The sequence below is a fragment of the Nerophis lumbriciformis genome, linkage group LG27, assembly GCF_033978685.3.
Source record: "Nerophis lumbriciformis linkage group LG27, RoL_Nlum_v2.1, whole genome shotgun sequence".
In the NCBI taxonomy this organism is placed as follows: domain Eukaryota; kingdom Metazoa; phylum Chordata; class Actinopteri; order Syngnathiformes; family Syngnathidae; genus Nerophis; species Nerophis lumbriciformis.
In genome coordinates this window covers 28,313,562-28,330,836 of record NC_084574.2, presented here as the reverse complement: position 1 = coordinate 28,330,836, position 17,275 = coordinate 28,313,562, and the positions used below count along the sequence as shown (strand labels likewise).

Here is a 17,275-nt window from a genome sequence, read left to right as displayed (position 1 = left end):
TAGGCGTTTTATTGTAGCACGTCCTGTAAAACCAGGAGTTTATTTTGAAAGACCCCGGCAAATTATTTGTTGATAGCATTAACTAAAGGACGTCATAATGCAGATAAAGAAATACTGTTACAGTCGAATATACTTGAACGTTTCAACAAGGTAAATTGTCATTGTGTTTGTGTTAATGTCTGAGATGGAATTGAAGTTATATCGATTAATGGGACAGTTATCTTTTTGGAGCTAAGTGCTACAAGCTAACGGTACAGATACGCTGTAGGGACTCGCGTGTTTTATTATTATTTCATACAGTCAGTGTTGGTGTTATTGTAACATAGACGATTTTACATGACATTTCAGGCAATCCTACCAACGGCCATGTCATCAGAGGAAACACGAGGAGCGCTTTGAGTTGACTCGTTGCTAGGCAACCGCTGTCTGGCGCCAGGGATTGCCTTTTCGACCTCTCACTTTGCTCACTGTGAAGACTAAAACTGCACAAAATGTTGTTCGAATCGGAGAACAAACCTTCTATTTATGACCAAATAGCAGATCTGCAGCGTAAACTCCAACTTTTAGGTAAGCTTCCAGTTGTACGCTTGGTTCCAGAGAAGTCTCCTGACTAATATGCTTGTCAACCACAGAGAGCGACAGGAACGCCTACTATGAGAACTCTCACTCGACCCTTGAGAAGAACCGCCAGGCCATCTTGCAGCTGAGGGAGGAGAACAGGGAGCTGCAGAAGAGCGTGACAGATGCTGACACCGTGAGTACGAAAATAAAACAGCGACATTGTTTGAACATTTCAATTTGAATCTAATCCCCCATGGTTATCTTTTAGGATGAACAACAATTCGTGCAGGCGGCCTTACATGGCCGAGGCGTGGAGAAGGACACGGGTCCTCCAATGTCAGGAAAGGTTGTATATGCATGTATTCTTTTGTTGTACAATAGCATGTCGGAAATATATTCACATGCATTTTAAACAATTTTGTTTACGAAGGAATGCATCTTTGCCTATGATAATCCTGCTAAAATTGTGCCCTCCTTTAATTGTTTCCTTGACAATAATAGTAACAAAATAACACGATAGTTGACAAGCAATTCGGTGGTATTGCTGGTTATTACAGCCAATCATAGCAATTTTCACAACAGGCAAATATAGCCTCTCCCCCCCGAGTGGCAAGACAGTGGATGACATCATAGCTATCTGAGTCATGGCTAATTTATATGACATAATTGATCTACCATCTGTCTGAAAGTTACAGAATTAAATACAACATTTTAAAACAAATAGTTAAAGCAGTGATTCCCAACCACTGTGCCGCAGCAAATTAGTGTACTGTGAGAAATCACCAAGGTGTGTCGCAGGAAATTATTCAATGTTACCTTATAGGTCGAAAAATCTTTTCTTTTACTTTTGTTCGTCTGCGAATGCAATTTATGTGGAAAACGTAAACAAATTCCTAGGAAATAGTTAAATATTCTTTTGTGTGCAAAATAACAATTTCAACATCAATAAAACAGAAAACTATAAACCATCCTATCCCATTTTCGACCAGGATTTGAACTCTGCCACGACACACTAAAAAATGCTGGGTTATTTTGATAACCCAATTTATGAGTTGCTAGTGTTGGGTTACATTTTGGAGTTATTTTTATGAAGAGCAATCCATTTTTGGGGTTGTAAGGGTATTATTTTAACTCAATTTCTGGGTTTTCAAAATTATAACCCACTTTTGGGTTGTTTTTCAGAGTAACGCATTTTTGGGTAAAAGGCTTTTTTGAATAAAAAGTTCCTTTTTTCTTGAAGGGAATTTTATTATGGATTAATCTCATTAACATTATTTACAATCACACATTTTATGTATATGGAAATATTTGAGCATGCTGTATAGAACTACTTGAGTCACTAGAGAAAAGCGCTATATAAATATAATTCACTTCACTTTGACCATTCACGGCAATTCTTGCAAAAAAATGTCACTCATATCTTGCTTTTGAGTATATTTTAATGGAATAAAAATATTTTTGATCAGTAGTTGGGAAGGAGTAGGACAAACCAGCAGTAAAATGTATATTTTTTAACCAACTATTGGGTGAAGAAGCGCTAAATTGCGCAACCCAATAGGCGGGTTGGGAATAACCCAACATTGTAGTGAGCGTAACTCAGCGTTTGTGTTAAATAAATTCAACCCAATAGTTGGGTTATGAATCAACCAACATTAAGTTATCATAACTCAACTTTGTGGTTAAATAATTCAACGCAAAAGTTTGGTTGAAAAAATCAACCCAAAATGTTGAGTTAAAATAACTCTAAGGGGTTTGTCCTTTTCTGAACCAGCAGTTGGGTTAAAATTGGGTTATTTTTTAACCCAACATTTTTTAGTGTGTATCTTTCACAACAAGCACTAATGCATACCTGCCAACTTTTGAAATCAGAAAAACCTAGTAGCCGGGGTCCAGGGGCCGCAGGCCCCGGTAGGTCCAGGACAAAGTCCTGGTGGGGGGTTCAGGCTTCGCCCCCCGACGCAAAATGATTATTAGCATTCAGACAGGTTAAAATGTTGCTAAAACCATCACTTTTCTATCAGTCACAGTGACTTTTCAAAACAAAAATATTACAGCAAAAATCATATGGGTTGATTGACATGTTTATTCTGTAAGCTAACTTCAATAGTTTGAAATTATTTTGACAGTTAATGCCAGTTATCCTGTCAACCTTTCACAGGACTTCAATTTGTTAATTGAAAGTATAAACAGTATAAACACTTTTTACAGTAAACAAATGGTAAAACAGTACTAAACAATTCCATTAAAAAAAAAATTGGTGTCATTATTAACTTTCTGTCCAAGCTTGTATAATCTACTGCCTTGTTCAATTGTATAAAATATTCTGTGCCTAAAATTCACATTTCTATCACAATTATCATACTGTAAACATGGTAAGCTAACTTCATTAAAATTAATAGTCCTGTCAATAGCATGGAATTACAATTCAAATGTAGTTTTTTTGTAAGCCTTTCAAAAGAATTCAAAATATGAAAAATTAATGAAAATTAATTTAAGCCATCAGACACTTGAAAAGTGGCACATCACATCTCTAATGTAATCATTTTAACTTTTCAACAGAAATAGCACTGCAAAAATATTAAGGACATACTTCTGTATTTTGGTAGTTATGATGTCAACATTTAACAAGATTTCTTCAACTTGGACTTGAAAGCATAAATAGTATAAACACTTTTAACAGTATAACAGTACTAAACAATTCCAATAGATAACATTGGTGTCATTACCTTTTTGTGGCTAAAATCCGAAAAACGTTGAAAGTTTTCCACTTGTATCGCTAGCAACGGCATTAGACTTGTGTTTTTTTGTCCCAACGTGGTCTTTTACATGCTAATTCCTCCGTGTCCGATGGAAAAATCTTGTCTGCACAAGGTGCAATTCGCGTAGTTTTCACCCTTTTTGGAACGGATAATTATTCCCGGATAGGCTTTTGAATATTCTTCACGGAATGACTGCAGTTTTCTTTTCGGTTTAAGACTCGTTTGCGATTTTTCTCCGGCTGATTCCATGATCGTTCGCTCGTTTGGAAACAATGGCAACAGGTGCCTCGTGCTTGGCAGCGGTGCTATAAATAGCCTCGCGCATTTTAAAAAAATATTTTTTTTTAATTAATGAAAAACCGTATTTTTTATCACTGCAACCGTAACCCGGAATAGGTTGATGAAAACCGTACTAATTACGGGAAAACCGGAGTAGTTGGCAGGTATGCTAATGCTGTGCCACACATGAGCTATGACAGGGGGAACTGTGTCATTATATTCTTATCAGTGGTGGAGCAGGAAGCAGCTAGGAAGACATATGCAATAAAATTTCCGATGAAGCGCCCTGTCATTCATTAATCGTCATTTTACATACGCTTCCTCATGCAAAACACCATGACTTGATAATGTTTAGGAAACAACTGAGTTAGACTGTTCTCTGGTCTCCTTCTTAGGCCGCCTTAGCCAAACTGGAGCACCGGGTGGCGTCCAAAATAAAGCGTCTCAATGCTCTTAAGCACACCACTCTGACCCACCAGCGCCGCCTGGAAGACCTGAAGAGGGAGTGCCTCAGAATGGAGGCAGTGGGCTCTAATCTGGCAATGACTGAGAAGGAGGACATTACATTGGTAATCACTTAAAAACTATGTACAGTAGCTAAGAGTGGCATGTGACTAGTTTTGTTTACGCTGTCATTATGGCAGGCGAAACATTAGCTAAAATGAATGTTACCAACATCTTCGAGCCTTCAGATTTTACTGCACATTTTAATCACACGTTGACTGATACAACACAAAACCTAATAGGTTAAACATAACCAATCTGTATAGTATATGCTTATGGGGTGTCTTGATCCGACATTGATTGACCATATACTAGAGGTGTCTCGATCTGATACGGATATCAGATATCGGTCCAATACCAGCAAAAATCTGATGTCAGGTGTAAATTCTCTAATATACAGTAAGCTTTGATACAAGCAGTACTTGTGCAAAGATAGACAGCCATTTAACATCCAAATGTCCCACAATAAGCATACAAGGTTGATATTTTCTTCTATTTTACTGGTCATTTACAAAAGGTTAACATGGTAGGCTACACACAAGCTAGCAGCTACACAACAGCCAAGCACACAATAACACACAGGCGAGACACACATAATTAATACGTGTAATGAACAATATTGTGGTCTAAAACACCACGTTTGTCAGTATAAACGAGTATTAAATAGTTATAGTTGCATTGTACTTAAACATACAAAGTGTCCAAGGCAGAAGTGTACAGTATTAGACAGTATCCAGTAGTAAACATGTCCGCATCATTCCACTTACTGCGTCATGAGCTTAACTTAATGCGTTATTTTGGTCAAGGTGTCACCAAAAAACAAATCACCACTCAATGACAAATAAGCCCATTCTAGTCTGTAAATAACAAATAGGCCATCATTGTTCTCTGTTTGAGCAATTTCACTTGATCGTGCCTTTTCTAACCTTCCACATGACAAAATCGCTACAATACCGGTATTGTCGGAAGTAAAAAATGTAAATCAAGGACACCCCTAACTTCTACTAATATTTAATACATTATAACAATATTTGACTGTGTGTTTATGGGTGAACAATGCTTCTGCCAATGAACCTAGTGAAATTGTTTGAGAAAAAGTACATTCCATGTTCATTGTTTGAAAAAACATGAAGTATTTAACACCTTGTCATGCGCACGTTCACTTCCTTGTATCTGCAGAAGTTGAGGTCGCTACAGAACTGCCTGGAGAAGAACCAGCTCAAATGCAAGGAAGGTGCCAACATCATGACTAACTATCTGAAACTTAAACGCCACCTGCAGGTTAGTTGTGGTGACCCTGGATATCGCCTGAGCACAGTAGTGAAACTTCAGGTTTAAATGCCAACACAGCCTGACATGCCCCTCATACTGCAAAAACTACTATTCAAAGACGATTTAATACCTGAAAAAATGTTCAACAATTTGCATTTTGACCCAAACACTACCATTTTTGGAAAAGTATTTTCTCAAATTAAAAATAAACTATTATACAGGGTAATAAAAAAAAAATACACCAAATGTATAACTCGATATTTCAAAAATGAAAAAATAGAAATCCTAGCTTGAACACATGTTGTACATAACTTTGAGTATTTATTTAATGCTTAACAAGTTTTTACCAAATTATGTTCTAAAAGCAAGCGTCACCGTTCATTTGCATTTGTATTCGCAAACTTAAGCACGCATATCGCCGTCTGTTGAGGAGTCGCCATTTTGAGGGTAAATAAACACGTGGTCCTTCCTACAATTGAACAGCGCCGAAAGGATTACATGACCACAACGTTTTGTATTGTGATACAATAAAACTTGGGTACCTCCTATATCAAATGACCATTGATTCAGTCTATTACAATGCTTGAAACTAAATACATGCATGATGATTTTGGCATATTATTTTTTAATCACCTTGTACATTCGTTTGACTATAGAGCACAGTTGTTTGTTGACTCTGCTTCATTGCTCGTCATTATCTTTAAATTACTGTAAGCACACCTATTTATAAGCCACAGCCACCTAATTTTTGGGCACATTAATTTTTTTTTTTACATATATTGGCTGCATATGCCGCAGATTTGCACATTGAAACATGAAATATTTACACCGGTGTTCGTGTTCATTCACAAGTTGAAAAAAAGCCTACCAGAGAGTGCTGTCTAAATTGTTGCCTTCCTGCGTGCTGGAGCCGCTGGGTTCATCTTCTTCATGTCAGAGTTGAGGGGACTCGAGACTGCTTCGTCTAGCGTTTTCTCAGCCTCTTTTTCGTTTTCACTTTCATCTTGAGGAGGGATGCCTCTTGGCTTGTGCTTTCTCGGAGGTGGATTTCTATTTCCTTTTTCCTTTTTTGGGTTAATCGCTTTCGGCTTTGGGATGGCGTCATGGATATTTACTTGTGTTTTGATGAGGGTGAGTGCATAACGCACTAAATGGCTAACTGAATGATTGTGTAAGTGCATTTGATTTAATGTGGCGAGGCAAAATTTATTGGCGGCGTGTGAAATTGGCCACAGCATTGTATAAAGCGCAGGGTTCAAAGTGTGGGAAAAAGTAGTGGCTTATAAAAGGGAAATTACCGGGAGCATCATCATTCCTTTAGTGTCTGCGAACATACTCAACTTTCTCGGCACATTTTCGTGCCGTTGCATCGTGTGGCGCTATTTGCTGATTTGCATGTACAAATCTCTCGACACCAAATATCCATCCATCCATTTTCTACCGCTTAATCCCTTCGGGGTCGCGGGGGGCGCTGGAGCCTATCTCAGCTACAATCGGGCGGAAGGCGGGGTACACCCTGGACAAGTCGCCACCTCATCGCAGGGCCAACACAGATAGACAGACAACTTTCACACTCACATTCACACACTAGGGCCAATTTTAGTGTTGCCAATCAACCTATCCCCAGGTGCATGTCTTTGGAGGTGGGAGGAAGCCGGAGTACCCGGAGGGAACCCACGCAGTCACAGGGAGAACATGCAAACTCCACACAGAAAGATCCCGAGCCCAGGATTGAACCCAGGACTATTCAGGACCTTCATATTGTGAGGCAGACACACTAACCCCTCTTCCACCGTGCTGCCCGACACCAAATATAAGATTACATTTTCGGCTGGGGCAAAATAACAAACTTATATTGGGATCAATATTGTAATATTTTTTAAAGTATTCAATACTGTATATTACTTGAAATAATTGGCCATATTAATTTGTATATACCTTGATTACAGATATTTGTTTTGCAAAAGTTTCAGGTTTTGCAGTGCAGTAACTCCTTACTTTCTTTAACATCCTTTTTTTATTTCTATTTGTGATGACCTGCGACAATCCTTTGTCCTCTTTATCTCGCCCATCTTCTGGCAGGAGGAGAGTCTGACCTTCCAGGGTCAGATAGACAGTCTGGAAGCAGAAATTATGAAGTTCAAAAGGGAACTTCAGGATGTACAAGAAATGAACAGTAAAGCCCAGATGTCGAAAGAAACTGCTATTGTAAATTGTGACTTATTTTCTTTATTTTTTCCCAATTAATGCACTGTAATACCTTGCATTATGAATTAAGATGCTATGTCATCACTAATTCCGTTTTTTTCATCCACCCAGGCTGAGTTACAGCAACAGGAAGAACTGTTCTATAAGGAGCACCAAGAAAAAGATTATCTTTTAGCCATCTACAGAAAAAGGGTGCAGGAGATCAGGGCCCGGGCTGAAAAGTTAGATGTGAGTTAGGCGTAATATTGTGTCCATTGCAGAAGAGCTTATGTTTGACAATCTGACCTCCAGGCCCAGAGGAAAATCGTACAACAGGATGAGCTGAACAACGAGGCCGACTGCAGCACCGCCAAAATGGCCGCCGAATTGGACAAGAACATCTGCATTTTTGAGGAGACCCTCCGAAGGATGAAAGACGCCACCGGTTACACAAATACAGAGGTGCCAATGTTGAATGGGGAGAATTCATTCATCGTGTCTGACTTTGATAGTTCTGTTTGTTTAGGAGGTGATGGATCGTTACATTGCCCAGCAGAAGACTCACCAGCATCTCCAGGATCTCAAAGCAGAGAATGAGTATGTTATACTGCAGCTTAAGGAGCGCAAGGAGGACCTGAAGCAACAGTTTGAGGACATAAAGTATTCGGGAGAAACGCAACTGTCCAGGTGGGGAGGCCTAATGCAATAAGAATGAAAAGAGATATTACACCGTTTTATATACCGGTAGTCATCGTTTTTATACTGTTTGTGTGCCAAAAGTATAGTTTTCACTTAACGCTTCTCAAATGGTAATGCCATAATATTAGGTACACCTGCATCCTTTGTATTGCTCAGCACCATACTGAGGGATTGTTGGAATATATATTTGGTCACATAATTCAGCTATCAGAGGGACATCGTATTAGAAAAGTATGATGCATTGCACGTTACAACATATTGGTAAATAAGAACTAGGGGTGTCCCGATTCAATATCGGATATCAGTCCGATACCAGCAAAAAAAACACAACTATCAAGCGATATTGGCTTACATCTAAAATCTCTGATAAACTGTGATACAAGCAGTCCTGCAGCGTGTTTACTTGTGCAAAGCTGGACAGCCAGTTAACATTTAAATGTCCTCCAATAGGCACACAATGCTGGTCTTGTATTTTAGTGAAGTCATTTGTAAAAAGGTAAACATGGTAGGCTAAAGGTTACTTGTGATTAATCAATACATACTGTATCAATACATTTTGATTGATTGATACTATGATTTGTGCTGATATCGTATGGGATTGATATCGGTACTCAGGGCTCCAATAATTGGGATTGTATTGGGAGTGACAAAGTTGTATCGGTGATAAGAACTGCTGTTATGGTTTGTATTAGGTGCTATTGTGGCCGGTGGGTGTTTATTTAATTGTCCTTCTTCCATCCAGACAATGCCCTCCCACACTCACATACATTGAGGTGTGCATGTACACCTTCATTGAAAGTCAATTCATGTTCTCCTTTTGTAGTGAGCAGAAGATGCTGGAGGAGTGTGAGCAGGGTTTGCTGGCTAAACAGCAGAGCTGTGAAATAGCCAAGGAGCGTCTGGCTTCTCTGGTTAAAACGCTGAGTACTATCCAAGCTGGAGTGGAACACCTCGCAGAAAGACTTGACCACATCTCCCTGGTAAAAACAAACAACATTATAAAACGTTGTGGACCGTAAGAACAATAACAATTCTATTATGGATTTTCCTGTCCTTGAAGAATGAGGCGCCGTCAAATGTGTCTCCAAACGCAGATGAATTTGTGGTGGAGCTGCTGACCCAGTGTGAGCGAAAGTTGCAGTTACTGCAAGATAGGCTACGTGGAAAAGACCTCAACGAGATTGCGAAAGACATGGAGGAAGAGGAGGTGAGAAACACGTGTTTGGGATGGCATGGCAAATGTTGGTGACTTTGAAATTGTCCAGTAAGGGGCTGATGTAAAAGTTGGCATGTGTTAAAACGTGCGCAAACTTGATAGCAAACTCAAACCTAATCTACTAAACTCTAAGCCAGTGTTTTTTGACCATAAGGTTGGGCCGCGAACGCTACCTAGAGGGCTGCCAAAAATATCTGTGTCTCGCATGGACCACAGCAGTCCTCTGCTGTAATACACTTTTCCACCACTTGTGGCAGTAATGACAATCTCAAACAAACAGAAGAAGCCTGCAGTTAAAGTCATCGGGAAGTTTCCTAAGCACTAAAATTATGACCAGTGGTGAAGCTGTAATTTTATTTGCACTTTAGTTTTATTGACAGTTTAGTAAGAAACATTCATTATTTATTTATTTTAGCACAACATAATTGTATGTAAAATAATTTTTCGTCAGTTATTTGAGTCCTTTCTTATGTAGTATATTTGGTTAGTACTTATTTTTATAATCAGCCTGACCTAAACCTAAAGTTTATGTGTTAAATAAATATTTGTGATTTACACAATCTTTCATTTCATTTGACAAGGTTGTAAACTGTAAATAGGTTAGATATAATAATTAAATATGATTAAAATTTAGAGTAAGATTGCTAGTTCAGTAACAATATTTGAGTGGGCTCTAGGCCCCTCTATAGTTGAATGGTTGGGCCCTGCTCTAAGCTACTAAAGATTGTGTGTCCTATATTACTAAACTATAGAGCGCAATTCGTTCGGACCATACTAATAGGAGAAGATGCAAATATAATTATTTAGCAGATGCAAATATAATTATTTAGCACTCACAATGTGTTTTATCAAGCCTGAAACTGTTCAGCGGCTTCTGTTTTGCATCTATATTTAGCACATCTGCAAAGTCCATGCAAACTGGTGCAATTACGCACAAATAGCTGTGCAAAAGGAGGCGATCGTGCTGCAAAGACACACAATTGACAGAGAATACCCCATACGTGTGCGGGTCAACATATTTGTACTGTCAGTATTAACAATTTTAAACATAGCGTCAATATAATTTATTACCTACTGGGTGACTTAAGGGGCTGATTAAAACAAGTTTAGTCGAATGGTTTTGGTGTCTGCCTGTTTTTTTTTAAGGACTTTTATTTTATATAGGAGATATATTATTTATCTATTCTAAAAAAACTATCTCGCAATAAGCATTTTCTTGTGTCAAATCATTCCAAGCGCACCAAAGGTGCCTCCCAGAACGCACATTTGTTGTGCTAAAAACAGGTTGTCACGTCTAAATGTAACTTCTATATTGCCCATAAAAGTTGGTTCTTTGTCTTGTAACTTGCCTGTGCTATATAAATAAAGTTATATTAATTGATTGATTTCACAACATGCTAGTTTTTGTAATGTTGGGAGGAATTTGGAGTAAGATGTAAAGTAAAACCACACTTCACCACGTTGCACTGGTTTTAGAAAATCTCCCAAACTCAAAGTTTCTTCTTGTGTCTTTGTATTTAGTTCTACTTCATGATTGAGAAACAACTGCCGACTTACAACAAACGAGTCACAGTAACTGAGGACCAAGAGATGAGCCTCGAAAATAATGGTGAGTGTTGTACACACGCACGCACACGCACACACACACACACACACACACACTTATCTCTAACTGGCAATGTTTGTTTCAGAGGATGAAAGTGAAGAGGACGATGGTGTCCTCACACGAGAGGCACTGAAACGTCGCTCGCAGGCTATGATTGACGCCATGTCCAACAAGAAGTCCTGGAAGTTGAAAAAGAAGTGATGAGATTCTGAAAGGACAGACAGAGTGAGATCTAAAGAAAATAGACCATCTTTTTCTGCTGAATTATTACCTAACACTAGGGCTGCCACTAACAACTATTTTGATAGTTGACTAGCCACTGACTAAACGATTACCGTATTTACTGGACTACTTATTAAACAGTGCGGCTAATATATGGATGGGGTTTTTTCGGTAACGGCCATAATGCTTTGTATTCATCAAATAGTTATCATATTACACCGACAGACATTGAAAAAGTGTGTTATTGTTTGTACTGTGGCGCCATCTTTTGGACGAGTTTGCTCACTGCAGGTGCTGCGGGTTAAAATGTACTTCCTGTTTCGTGCCTCGAACCGGAAGTATAACCGTTCATAGCGTATCTGCTCGAAAGGATTCTTCATTCATCACTCCAGGCAACATTTTTACGTTTTACAATATAACTAAAACAATCTACTTACTAAAACGTCCTTTGTGTGATGTCTGTGGGAGTGTTTTCGTGCATATTCTGCACGTGCTATTAAATGTAATCAAGCTAGCCCAGCAGGCACAATACATTGATACAACATTGATTATACATACATGTCTTTTAAAACTGACTTTGAAACAACATTTGTAAATTGATCTCCAACGCTGGATCCAGGTTGTTGGTTGGGAAATGACCAAATTTCAAAGGTCAAATGAACATCACAACCTGACATTGAATAAACGTTGTCAAAAAGCATGTGGTTTCAACGTTGTATTTGTGTTGTAGAATATTGGTTGGGAAATGACCAAAATTAAATGGTCAAGTAAATGTCAGAACCCAACATTGATTAAACGTTGTCAAAAAGCATGTTTTAACATTATGTTTGAGTTGCTCAATGTCAGGACCTAATTCAAGTTCTCAATGTTGTTTTAATGTCTTGTGCCTGCTGCTAGCATCGTTAGCATTAGCAGATAAGCTAACACATTTACAACTGTCTGTGTTGGTACATTATTAACTTACAATGGCATTGTTTTTGTATTGTTACAGTTTTGAATTCCCCAAAAGGTCACTGGAGTTATTGAGTCTGTTTAGCTGATTGAAGAGCGAGCTTCCGCAGCTAGTGGATCTGCAACGATGACTTGTGTTTTGTTTGATCAGCCGTTTTACTGCGGTTTTAGGCACCGTTTGGAAAACATTAAGGTATATAAATAAGCATTTACAAAATGTACATATCTGCGGCTTATAGTCTGGTGAGGCTAATATATGTAACAATTATTTTTTTATTCTAAAATTTTGTGGGCGGGGCTTAAATACCGGTGCACTCTATAGCCCGGAAAATACGGTAGTTGACCAATTGGATTATGAAGTGTACACCTATTGAGTGCCTCTAATTTAGCCATCAGCTTGAGATATTTTTTAGCCGTGTACTAACTAATGATAAAGCTTTACTTTATTCAGAAATATGTATTTATGCTGTAGCTGCTCTGCTCATTAGGCTGATCCAAAACTATAAATAACTTGATTAAACGTTTGTCCATTTTTAAAGCAAAGACAAGTAAAGTGCTGATAAAAACAAAGTATCAGTTTGTATGCAAAGAACAGCTATCAAAGCTATCAGGCTTCCTCAAACAGGCATTTTCAGGGGTTCTACAGGTATCAGCTAATCTAATTGAATCCTTTTTAATGCCACTTACAAAAAATGTAATGCTGTGTCTTACTGCAGATGATTATTATATATAGTCAAAAGCTTACAACTATCTGTATAGACAAAATTGGACGCATTTAACAATGATAATATTGATTAAGTGCAACAGTACATTAACTGTTAATATCTAGTGAATTAGAATTGGCTCACAAGACTTTCATCTGAGAATTTATTTGTATTTATTTTTTTGCAGTAGCAGAAGCTGTGACAGTTGTGGCAGGTACAGCAAAAGTTGCTTTGTTAGTCACGCCAAAAGAAATTGTACATTGTTAACTGCTGCCTGCCTTTAATAGCCGACTTGTATTTAGCTAATAACGTGCGATTTTACGACATTGATGCTCATTGAGCAACATTTTTTTTTTTTTTTCCACATTCTGCAGAACGGCTCTGGGTTTACCATCGTCAGGCTATAAGCAAGTTTTGAAAAGTTAGCCAGCCACTTTTGCTGAAATTTTCCCATTTTCCCGACCTGTATTAATTTTCTCTCACATTTACAGGATGTACAAAAATTATTAAATTTAATGTGAACTTAAAAAAAAAATGTGCCTATCATTTAAAAGAACACATGTTTTTCTTGGTTTTTTTCATTCTAAATCGTAAATAAACCTTAGCAAAATCTAACCTAATTCTAACAATGGAGTCAATGGGAGCGCCTCTATTTTTGAATCAGGATATAATTTAAAAATGTGTTAAAAGGCTTTATGGAATAATTAACATCATACTAGGAATGCAAATGATGTATGTGTCCAGAACAGGATGACTGATTTCAACATTTTAGAAAAAGACACATTATAGAATGACATTTGCATCCTTAAGATGCATTACAAATAAGCTGAGTCAATTTAACATCTTAAATAGAATGCATTTTGCATCTTCTCAGTTATTTAAAATGGGTACAGTAGATAGGAAGTTATGCATAAAGTGCCAGGCCGCTAAAAGAGCTGTAATGTATTTACGGTGGGAATAACAGAATAAAAGATATGCATAAAGTGCCAGGCCGCTAAAAGAGCTGTAATGTATTTACGGTGGGAATAACAGAATAAAAGAGTTGTGACCTGTTGTGAGAATTGCCTTGGTTGTCCATCCTAGGCCACCGCAGGTCATGTGAGGTGCGTCACCAGACCTGCTAATGTTAGCCAAGTTAGCTCATGAGTGTTAAACTGGAGACAACTGAAACAAAGCAGTCGTGTATGAAACAAGCTAATCTTTCTCATTAAAATGACATGGTGTCACAGTTAAGGACTACACGCCTACAGTGACCAAAAAATGGCAAAGTTTGGGCTCCCAGAGCTGTTTCACTTTTCTGTATTGCAGCAGCGCTTTTAACACCCCTACAAGACCTCTTGTATCCAGTTTGTAAACCGCAGCCGAAGAAAAGACACACAGACAGATGTAACAATTTTTTGGCGACGGCAAAGTTATTGAGCCAATTTCATTTACCGTCCGATTGATTGACTTACAACTCTTGGCCTAGTCCTCCTTTTAATTGTATATATCTTTGAAAGCCTCTGGATATCAAATGTAATGTTTTTAATGTCATTTAAGGCTTTCATTTTCACAAAATCTATTTAATGACTTTTGATTTTGACTAATGACTAATGATTTTGTGATGCGGATGTGTTTAGAAAGCTACAAACAAGTATACAAAGTAAGCCTTTGTCCACTGAGGGTTAATAGTTGAGTAAAAGGGTTGCTAAATGTTCATTTATCCATTTTTTTCTTTCATAATTTCCGTATTTCACATTGTTTTCTACATGTAAACTATAATTATTGTCCATCAGATATGCTTATTTGTGATTTCTGGAAAGAATAATTAGGGGAAAATTACTTCAGTTTTCTTACGATCATTTTTTGGACCTTTAGGAAAGGATTGCTGACGAAAACCAAGGTACCACAAAGTTTGTTATCTCGGTTACTATAGTAACATGTAACAATAGTAACAGAGATAACAAGCTATTCAATTCCACACCTGTTCCATGGCAGTGATTAAGGGAGTCAACCAGACAGACCAGTTTTTTACAGAGAACACAAACTTTTTGACTCGCCCACTGAGTCACGTTTGTTGTGTTTGTTCCAGCTGACTTTGGGTGAGAGACCGGGTATACACCCTCAACTGGTCTCCTGTCAATCACATGGCAGCAGGGTATACACCCTCAACTGGTCTGTCAATCACATGGCATATACGGTACTATATATACCAGAGCTGGGCAAATATTTTGACTCGGGGGCCACATTGAGAGAAAAAATGTGTTTGGGGGCCCAAGGTGTATGTATGTATAAATTATATATACACATTTAGCTGTAAAAAATCTGCTGTACAGTATGTGTGTTTGGGTCCCTTTTTTTCAGGAACACTCGTACCAAAAGTCACAACGCCCGATAGAATTCAAAAAAAGTTATGACAGACCACCTCAAAAAAACGGAATGGAATTTTTTAATTTTTTTCCCGACTGGGACACCCAAAATATACATGAAAATAAAGAAAGTGGGATTTACAATATTAACTATGAACAATAAAACACTGAATATTAACAACATATGAACATTGCTCCTCTTTTACTTCTCAGACCAGCTCCTTGGTAGTTGTGTATCTTTTACAATCAAGCAAAACAACAACAATGTAACAAACAAACAAGGGTAATAAACACCTACAATATGATGTATTATCACTTATATGCAGACATTTTTTGTAAAAATTTGCTTCTGCATCTGTTCCTGACACACATGTGTTTCGGGCTGACTGTTCTGAAAACAAACCCCGCCCACTCTGCTTTGTTCCTCGTCTGAGCTGCTGTGACGTAGATTACCGTAATAACTCGTATAACACCCAAGAGCGCAGATTTCAACCGTTGAAAAACTTTCTATAGTTCAAGACTTATGGTCATTTAAAAACAGCACTGCACATCATAATGGTGGCGACAGTTTTGATGTCAAAGGTCTAAAAAAAATTATGTAGAACGTCCGGCGGGCCGGATTGAAAGTCTTAACGGGACGCATTTGGCCCGCAGGCCGTATTTTGCCCAGGTCTGGTATATACAGTACCAACACTCAAGCCAAATACTACTCAACACTTAATTCGCCAGAATACGATGCATTAGATATATGATGGGGAAACCTAAAAATGTTCATTCCCACAAACGTACCATTGGAAAATGTTCTGGAAATCCAGAATTTCCACAAATATTTGTCTAGCGGCCTACCTGCGTATATCATATACAGTATATGAACTGTATACTAGTAAATGAAAATAAATCACCCCCCCCCCCCCCCCAAACACTTATTTGGAACATCCCACAGGTGAACAGGCTAATTGGGAACAGGTGGGTGCCAAGATTGGGTATAAAAGCAGCTTCCATGAAATGCTCAGTCATTCACAAACAAGGATGGGGCAAACATTAAATATCTTGTCTTTGCAGTCTATTCAATTGAATATAAGTTGAAAAGGATTTGCAAATGATTACACAACGTGCCAACTTCACTGGTTTTGGGTCTTGTAATATATTTGTTGCAACATTAGATAACATTTAAAACAGTGTTTGTCAACCTTTTTTGAGCCAAGCCGCATTTTTTTCATTGAAAAAATCCGGAGGCACATCACCAGCAGAAATCATTAAAAACGAAACTCAGTTGACAGTAAAAAGTCGTTGTGGCAATTGTTGGATATGAATTTAAACCATAACCAACCATGCATCACTATAGCTCTTGTCTCAAAGTAGGTGTACTGTCACCACCTGTCATATCACGCCGTGACTTATTTGGAGTTTTTTGCTGTTTTCCTGTGTGTAGTGTTTTAGTTCTTGTCTTGCGCTCCTATTTTGGTGGCTTTTTCTCTTTTTTTGGTATTTTCCTGTAGCAGTTTCATGTCTTCCTTTGAGCGATATTTCCCGCATCTACTTCATTTTAGCAGTCAAGAATATTTCAGTTGTTTTTATCCTTCTTTGTGTGGACATTGTTGATTGTCATGTCATGTTCAGATGTACATTGTGGACGCCGTCTTTGCTCCACAGTAAGTCTTTGCTGTCGTCCAGCATTCTGTTTTTGTTTACTTTGTAGCCAGTTCAGTTTTAGTTTGCATAGCCTTCCCTAAGCTTCAATGCCTTTTCTTAGGGGCAGTCACCTTTTGTTTATTTTTGGTTTAAACATTAGACACCTTTTTACCTGCACACTGCCTCCCGCTGTTTCCGACATCTACAAAGCAATTAGCTACCGGCTGCCACCTTGATATGAAGAGTATTACACGATTACTCTGCCGAGCTCTGGACAGCACCGACACTCAACAACAACACATAATTTGCAGACTATAATTACTAGTTTGGGTTAA

At 38.2% G+C, this 17,275-nt stretch overlaps 1 protein-coding gene across 2 annotated transcripts; it reads left to right on the top strand.

Annotated features, from left to right (window-relative positions):
- On the top strand, nucleotides 1–13,495 carry odad3 (outer dynein arm docking complex subunit 3). Of its 2 annotated transcripts, XM_061988228.2 has the most exons (14): nucleotides 1–150; nucleotides 349–567; nucleotides 633–754; nucleotides 830–907; nucleotides 3,995–4,168; nucleotides 5,283–5,384; nucleotides 7,458–7,583; nucleotides 7,695–7,811; nucleotides 7,875–8,024; nucleotides 8,089–8,249; nucleotides 9,085–9,241; nucleotides 9,322–9,468; nucleotides 10,999–11,086; nucleotides 11,169–13,495. In XM_061988228.2, the coding sequence occupies exons 2-14, from the start codon at nucleotides 492–494 to the stop codon at nucleotides 11,282–11,284; spliced, it is 1,614 nt and encodes a 537-aa protein (XP_061844212.1). In that variant the 5' UTR covers nucleotides 1–150; nucleotides 349–491; the 3' UTR covers nucleotides 11,285–13,495. The 2 variants fall into 2 exon arrangements, with proteins under 2 accessions (XP_061844212.1, XP_061844214.1); XM_061988230.2 differs by lacking the exon at nucleotides 7,458–7,583.
- The last annotated feature ends 3,780 nt before the right edge of the window (nucleotides 13,496–17,275 follow it).

Excerpts from the sequence above, each read along its gene's own strand:
- odad3 (XM_061988228.2), top strand. The coding sequence starts at position 492 with ATGTTGTTCGAATCGGAGAACAAACCTTCTATTTATGACCAAATAGCA. Across the intron at positions 908-3,994 it reads GTCCTCCAATGTCAGGAAAG|GCCGCCTTAGCCAAACTGGA; the intron begins GTTGTATATGCA and ends TCTCCTTCTTAG. Across the intron at positions 9,469-10,998 it reads AAGACATGGAGGAAGAGGAG|TTCTACTTCATGATTGAGAA; the intron begins GTGAGAAACACG and ends CTTTGTATTTAG.